At 38.1% G+C, this 8,514-nt stretch overlaps 1 protein-coding gene across 1 annotated transcript; it reads right to left on the bottom strand.

Moving 5' to 3' along the window:
- Positions 1-3,986: 3,986 nt before the first annotated feature.
- On the bottom strand, positions 3,987-4,556 carry LOC125121257 (interferon alpha-1-like). Its single transcript, XM_047769530.1, has one exon. It carries the CDS (start codon positions 4,554-4,556, stop codon positions 3,987-3,989), a length of 570 nt encoding a protein of 189 aa, XP_047625486.1.
- Between the last annotated feature and the right edge of the window lie 3,958 nt (positions 4,557-8,514).

The following is an 8,514-nucleotide window of genomic DNA, read 5'->3' as shown; positions in this document are numbered from 1 at the left end:
GACAGATCAAGGCCTTCAGATAGTAGATCAGTTCAGGAGACAAATTTATGAACCCAAATTTCTTACCTCTTCTCACACCTAGAAAAACAGTAAAGTCATTAACAGAGACATCCTTTCCTCATGACAATCAGCAACCTTCTGCTAAGATGTGTCCTTGATGGCAGGAACCCCACTTGCCAAAATCATATATATACTGACCTCAACCCCCAACTCCCTGGAGCAGATCCTTACAGCTGTCTGAGAGGCTGTTTCTCAGGCTATAGTCCTTGGGAAATCCTCCCAAATAACTGAACTCCCAGCTCTCATGTTGTCTATTGTTTGTTCAGTCTCACTGGTTTCTCAGGAGTCCTCTTCAGGTCAGCCTGCTCTTGTCATTCCCAAAAAGGACAAGTCTTGTCTCTCGCCTCTAGCCCAGACTGGACCTTCTGTTGTCTACTGAGAGTCCAGTGAAGAGTCTCTTTTATTTATTGTCTCAACCACTGGTTAAGATGTGAATACTAAGGATGCTTTTGAATGACCAAGATGGAAGAACATATGTGCTTCCCAGACAGAAGCAGTGAAGGTTTTTAAAGGGCTACTTAGCAGGAAGAGTCTCCAAATTCAGCCATACTGCTTAGAATACTTATCTTTTTAACAATTTTTCTAGCATCAACCTATTAAAATTATAAAACAAGACTATAGAGTTGAAGTAAAAATAAAACTAAAAACAGCATTCATTGATAAGATGGCATTTTTAGCAGTAGCGTAGGAGTGTTACCTATTTTTTGGACCCTAATCCTCAGGATTTTTTCCAAACTTTTAAATATACTTGAAATGTCCCTCTGACTTTAAGGTACCTACTCAGTGTGGTATGCACCGACTGTAAAAAAAAGATGACTGATCCGTAAATGTCCTCTTCCCAAATTGCCTAATTAATTTAGGGATTAATTTCCACAAAGTTCTTTGTTGTTTTGACAAGTTGTCATCTTCCAGTGTGCACATTGCTGATACATGTCCTGGTGGAAGGCTCTCTCTACCCCACTGGTTCCTAAATGGATCATAATCCCTGCCTGTGTCTCTTCTGTTCAAGGATTTTTTAATTTTGTTCATCTTTCAAAGAGGCCACATTATGGTGGAATGTAAGAAATTCTTTTCATAGCATTGTCTCCAGAAATATCTTTCCCTGCTCCGAGATAACTTGCTGGATCCTAAGGAAGAAACAGGTTTGCAGCTGACACTAAAGGAAACTTTGTGCCTTCTGATGCTCTGCAGGCTACTGTGGTATTAGTATCACCTGTGCGGGGGACCCTGCTAGTGGCCACATATTTGTGTGATAGCTGTGCTCTCAGCATCCACTTTAGTCTTCTCATTCTCTGGAAAGGAATGTTCTGGAGAAACACTTGCCTCTGTGCAGCTCAGGTCCTTCCGGTGTTCCAGTGAAAGCTTTAAACATCTCTGTCCTTCTTCCAATTTCTCCAGCCGCTGCTGACTTTCCATGTTTCCTGGGCTTTGAGCTTTTTTTTTTTTTTTTTTTTAATTATTTATTATTATTTTTTTTCCCACTGTACAACAAGGGGGTCAGGTTATCCTTACATGTATACATTACAATTACATTTTTCCCCCAGCCGGCTTTGAGCTTTTTAAGCCACTGATAGTTCTGAGCCAGGGGAGCCCCTCCAGGTGCCATCAGCGCGTGGAAGCGCCCAATATATGCACAGCTGAACTCCTGGGTTCCCCAGAAGTTCAGTGTTAGGCAGTTTTCCCTCTATTTCTTGTGTTTCTCTGGGAGGCTGGACAGTCTGGACCTGCAGTGCTTGGCACACAGAAAGCGTGGAGTCATCTGAGAGTTTCTGACAAACCTAGAACTTTCACTCAATTTCTGCTTGCCCCTGGTAACTTTCCTGTCTTAAAGGGAAATTGACATCCAGAAACCCTAATGAGAAAGGAAACAGGTGTGTGAATAGGCAGTACAGCTTAATGCAGATTGAATGCAGATTTCTACTCTGGAAAGAAAGTATTGTGATATTGGAGTAAAAGAATGGTATCCTGGAAAGCAGAGAGGAAGAGGGAAGTGTGCCAGGTATCAGAACCAGCAGAGACACATATGGTATAGTATATATGTAGTCTTTATAATATATGTTTATATACATACGTGTCCATATATGTATATGTATTTTATTATTATGTATATAATTAGATGTAACTAAAGAGACACTTTTCTCAATACTTTTATTTAGACTGTCAATGTTTTGCAGTCATTTACAGTGAGAGGGGCAGGAGAACTCATTATTCCCACTTATATTTATATGAAAACAAGAAAATAGCCACTACCTCTTTAGCCCTTTCTCAGTGGATAATACTCTAAGTGCTCTTAAATATTCTAGATTGCCTACTACTCACAACAGCTCTAGGAATAGTTTCACTTACTTCATATTTGAAGAAAGGGGACTCAGGAAAGTTAAGTGATTCCCAAGATCACACATGTGTCCTGGCAGAATCTAAATTCAGTGCAGAATCCTATATTACATATAAATAATTATTAAAGTTTCATTTTGTGCAATTCTCCATCCCTTTGTTTTCTTCTTCAGTGCTTTTTGATGGTTGTTCTTCCCTGGCTGCCACCTAATTGTACTGGCTACTCCATCTCTGTGCCCTTTGCAGGCTCTCTTTCTCTGTCTCAGCCTTTAAAGTCCTCACTTCTGTGTACCTCGGGGAAATCTATTAATACTTTGTGATAGCCCATATGGGGAAAGAATCTGAAAATGAGTCTTTTTGTATGAATAAACAAACCCAAGTTGTCTTCTACAGTAGAATTTCATAAATGAGGAAATAATTTGATAAAATATAAAGGTAAACATGTTAGATTTAAACACATTATAAAGTTGAACATGATACTACATGAACCAAACAATTTTAAATACCAAATATAATATGGTGGAGATAAAGTACACACATAAACAGGAAAATGCTTTAGAGCTCTTTACACATTAATCACTTCTCTCCTGTCAACATACAGGTATTCCACTTCTGTTTGCTTTGTGGCATTCCCTTTCTTTCAAGGTCAGGTCAATGGACTCAGTTTTAAGTCTTTTTCTCATTCTATGCTCTCTACGCATTTGATCACTTCTTCTGCCCCATGCTTTATAGTTCATGGAATTGCTTGTAAATTGCCAACCCAAATATCCAATGGACATTTGCACTTAAAATTAACTACAGGTAATATCGGCTACTTTTGTTTTTTTATATCCTCACGTGGCTTGATCCACCTCTGTTGAGGAAATTCCATTTTTATTCCTTCATCTCATTATCACATTAGATCTGATATTCATTTCTAATACTAATTAGTATTATTGTTTAAATAATTAATATTTAATTATAAATTAACTGATTATTGTTTTAAAGTTCATTTCCCTAAAAAAACCCCACATATGCAAAGAGCAGGATTGGCTTAGTTATGTCCACCTCCGTGTTCTTACAGGAACATATAACCTGGCTTATAGTATGTCTATTTTTGCTACTAAGGTGAATATAATTCTGTTGGATAAAATGTTGTAACATCCACTCTTAATCAGGTTGTTGGGTAAAATGTTGTACCATCCACTCTTACATTCAGGCTTGCTGTTTCTCTTTTAAAGAATAAACAAATAGAAAAAGTTTTCTATAGTAAAATTTTAATGAACAAAAAATAATAATTAAATACAAAGTATCTATATTTTCTCTTAACCACAATAAGGTACACATAATGTTATATGAACAGAAGTAATTTAAATAGTACAAATAGTTAAATAAATATTTTAAATAGATAAATAGGTCAGCAAGGGCATCTGTAAGGACCAGTGCCTGTAGAGCAGATCAAGATGTTGTTAACACTCCTGAAAACCTTTGACAAATTGAATTACTTCATGGCAGGATGACAGCAGAAATGAGGGGCTGTGACATGGCAGCACAGGAGGAAGTGTGGGCTTGTTAGTCAGTGAGAAGCATTTCCAAGATGAACCAGGTGTCTGTCACTCCTTCTTCCTGAATCTGTCCTGCAGGTTTGTGGAGGAAGAGAAGGCTCTCATGACTTCTGCCCTGACGATCTCCCAGGCACAGGGGCTGTAGCTCTTCTCTTGCAGATAGAGGGTGAGTCTGTGGAAGTATTTCCTCACAGCCAGGATGGAGTCCTCCTCCAGCAGGGGGGTCCCTTCCAGCCCCACCTCCTGCATGACACAGGCTTCCAGGTCCCTGAGCTGCTGATCCAGTCCAGTGCAGAGCTGGTGCAGGAGGCTCTCATCCCAGGCAGCAGCCGAGCCCTCTGTGCTGAAGAGCTGGAAGGTCTGCTGGAGCATCTCATGCACCAGAGCCATGGCTTGAGCCTTCTGGACCTGGTTGCCCCCAAAAGCCTCATGAGGGGATCCAAAGTCCCTTCTGTGGTCCAGGCAGGAGAAGGGAGAGATTCTCCTTATTTGTGCCAGGAGCCTCAGGGCCCTGGTGTGAGCCAGGCTGTGGGTCTGAGGTAGGTTGCAGCCCAGACAGCAGATGGCATTGCAGCTGAGCAGCAGCATGGCCGTGAGGAAGGCTGAGGTTGGGGCCATTGGGGACCTTGCAGATGCTTCTGTCCTGGCTGAGGTGGGTGACTCTGTGACTCTGCTCTCAAGGATCTCTGAATATCTTCCCTTGGGCCTGTGTCTTAAATAAGAACAAATCCTTTCTATTTTCTTATGTCGCTTTCTACTTCTCTTTTTCCTTTTCATTATCCATTCTCCAAATGGGTTAGGTAGTGTTTCTCAATTTTTTTTTCATTATTGCCTCTTCTCCCTCTGCTTTTAAAAATATTTTCCTAATTTCCCCCCCTGAAATTTTTCTAACACAGATATACTATATATCTATTTATTACTCCATGTGTATCTCTCCTTTGTACTTAGAGAAAGTCCAAAGCTTACTCTTTGTATTCAATGCAGGTTTGAGAATGACAAAATGTTTTAAGCTATAAATAAAATGTAAAAGCTATTGAATTAAACAATTATTAATGTATAGTTGATTTATAATATTATGCCAATTTCTGCTATAAAGCAAATGACTCAGTCATATATATATACATATATATATACACACACACATATATATAGATATACACATTCTTTTTATATTATTTCCCATCATGGTAAAGCTATTAATTTTTAATTTAAATTTATAACAAATTTGGTAGAGTGACCTTTTTTTGGCCTGCCCACAGCATGTGAAATTTTTTGGGTCAGAAATCAAATCTGCACCACAGCAGCGACTGGAGCCACAGCAGTGACAATGCCAGATCCTCAACCTACTGTGCCACCAGGGGACTCCTGTAGAGTGACTTTTAATGTAATATACTTACTTATATAAATAGAAATATCTCATTACATATTAAAATAAACATTTTTATGGATATTTTATAATGATGCCAATGTATATGCATACTTTAAAATCATTAAAAACTGCTCAAAAACCAGTAAAAAAAAACTGTATTATTTTCTTACCTTTTGTTTTTAGATATTTAACTTTTAATTTTCATGTCAGAAAATAATTTTTAATTTTGTTGGATAACATATTCATCTAGATATTTTCAACATTTTTTCCTTTTTAGAGCTGCTATAGTTATTGATGTGTTGAACAACTTTAGTAGAATTAAATAGTAACATATGATCTTTTGTATTTAATTTACTGAATTTTCTATTTGTGTTAACTCCCGCAGCCTGAATCACAGTGACGCTCAAACATAAGCAACATCCACAAGGACAGCCAATAGAAGCTCATAAGTAAGTAAAGTCACCCCTCACAATATGCCTTTGAGATCAAGCAAATGATGGAGGGAAATTCCTCCGATGAGCCATCAGGTCACCATAAGTTGTAGACCTGATTGTATGTGTGTACAGTTTATCTTCCATGAACTCCATGTCAATGCTTTTTATATCATCTACAAGAAAATCCAAAGAGAGAAATGAATACTAGGAATAAGATTTTGTTGGATAGGGTTGACCTTTGGAGTGTCACAAGCCATTGTAAGAGCTAGGATTTATTCATAACCCTAAGAACTAATGTTTGCACACTTAAGAGTGAGCTCATCTCCAATGAGAATGCATGATGTAGAAATCATCATCAATTGGAATCTTCCTCATATATATTTGCATAATTTCCAGTTTCTCAAAAGATTTTCAGAGGTTCCAATCCAAGTCTGCTGTTTTTTCAGACCAAAGGAAACTATCTTTGTAGTTAATCCATAACTGGAAAAATGTTTATTTTTAGCATGTAAATAAATTACTTTCAGCTCAAATTCTTTATATCAAGATTGCAATAGAAGTTATGTTGCCACAGCCCTTTACATTTCCAGCCTTTAAATAATAGGTATGTGACCATCTTTGGCAAATCAGCTCAGTAGTAACTGGACTCTGTCTTATTCTCTGTGGTATCCTCAGCACTCACTAAAACAGGTAATTTTTAAATGCAGTTTCTCAGATGTTCTCCTCCTACTGGAAAGCATTTATGAATGACCAAGCTATTTTGCTTCATCACAGATATATTTCTTGTGAGTATAAAGGACAAAGGCTAAAATTTCTACTTTACTGGTATCAATGATACCTACTGAGTTTATTGCTCAAACTACCAGCATTCTCTTTCCCTTAAGGTACATAAGTCTCTGGGGGTCAAGTTGCAAGAACAGCACAATTTTCAGCCTTTGCCTAGCACAATATTAAGCTCTAAAGGATGGTCTGGTTTCTAATTTGCCCTCTACTATGTCACAATAAAAAAGAACTAGCCTGGTGTCATATACAGAACCTCGTATTGAAAATCAGTCTGGCCCCGATTCACACAGCTCACATCAACCAGACATTTACAACATTACTCTTTGGTGGTCCTTCAGTGATGTGGCCATTACAACCTTTATCCTGAGATTCTTTAGCATCTCCTCAACAAAGATGATGCATGATATTTGTATCCTTTATCTTCATTCCATTCCTTGCAATGATGGGCTCCATTTCAGGCTGATATACAAAATTTGTCATATAATAAAGCATTACTTCAGGTCACAAATGGAGAGTTTGGATTCTGAGTCCTTGGTGTGCTCTTTTTGCCTGCCGACCTACTCTTTTTTTTTTCACTCAGAATGACTATATTCTTACTTCCAGATGCCAGGTGTGTAATCTTTAAAGATATTTCTGTTTTGAGGGTTTGGGATCCCATAAAATTCACCAAAGTGATGATGTCAGGTGATGGGCCCTTTGGGAGGTGATTAGGGCATAAGGATGGAAGCTTCACAGATGGAATTAGTGCCCTGCTCAAAGAGGTCTGAGATAAACCCCTCACTCTTATGCCCTGTGAGGTTACAGGAGACTCTGCAGTGTGAGACCTGAAGCAGGATCCGACCACACTCACATCCTTATCTTGGGTTTACAGACTCTAGAACTATGAGCAATACATTTCTGCTCTTTACAAACTACCCAGTCTTCGCTATTCTGTTGAAGAAACAGGAAAAGGCTAAAACCTGACCTGACCTATTGTATCTTCAGAATACCTCCCAGGAGTCTGTAAAATAACTAAAGGGAGAGAGACCATCTGACCCAACTTCATTTCCTATACATCTAGTCCAGCCCTTTTCCTTTCAGGAGCTCAGTTAATATCCATGAAAGGAACAACTATGATAACAATAGGAAAAAGAATAGATATGATGTGGCAGAACAATAATTAAAGATACTTTATAAATTCTTCATGGTTCTACAAGGGAAGTTATAATGGAATATTGTGTGAGGTATTTTTTTTTTTGGAATATCATTTGCAGGAGTATTTTCTTCAAATTTGTATTTTCCATATTTAGAAGGAATTCCCCCTTTGGCGCAGTGGATTAATGATCCTGCTTGTCTCAGTAGCATTGCTGGTTCAATCCCTGGCCCAAGAAGTGGGTTAAGGATCTAGCGTTGCTGCAAGTTGTGGCATAGGTTGCAGCTCTGGCTGGGATTTAGTCCCTGGCCTGGGAACTTCCATATGCCATGGATGTGGCTGAAAAAGAAAAAAAAATTAGAAGATCAGGATGAGAATCACAGATCTATACATAAATGGAAGAATCACTCTCACTTTTAGTTTAGTGATTCTCAAGTGCTTGCATGGAGCTATATGGTAATACTTTTTTCTCTTAAGGAAGGAAAGATACATTTCTCTTAAGATCCAATTACTATTAGTATTCTATTTATCTGTTACAGCAGCCAGCATTAACAGACAAAAATCTTCAATAGCATACTATCCTAACAACCCTTCCATAAAAAAAATACACTTCACATGTTGGGAATAGCAAATATCCCCAAGAAATTAAATTAAATGTATTTTTAAAATCATCTTAAGTTATTTGTTCATGAAAATAGATCTTGAAGTTCTTTTGTGGTGCAGCAGGTTAAGGATCTGCCATTATCATTTCAGTGGCTTGGGTCACTGCTGTGGCTTGGTTTTGATCCCTAGCTTGGGAACTTTCACATGCTGTGGATAGAGCCAAAAAAAGTCACTCTACAAAATGTGCTATAAATTTAA

Source organism: Phacochoerus africanus, chromosome 2 (genome assembly GCF_016906955.1).
Source record: "Phacochoerus africanus isolate WHEZ1 chromosome 2, ROS_Pafr_v1, whole genome shotgun sequence".
NCBI classification, from domain to species: domain Eukaryota; kingdom Metazoa; phylum Chordata; class Mammalia; order Artiodactyla; family Suidae; genus Phacochoerus; species Phacochoerus africanus.
The sequence above is the reverse complement of the archived record's forward strand: the minus strand, read 5'-3'. Positions and strand labels throughout refer to the sequence as shown.

Bases quoted from the DNA above. Each gene is read 5' to 3' on its own strand.
- LOC125121257 (XM_047769530.1), bottom strand. From the start codon at position 4,556: ATGGCCCCAACCTCAGCCTTCCTCACGGCCATGCTGCTGCTCAGCTGC.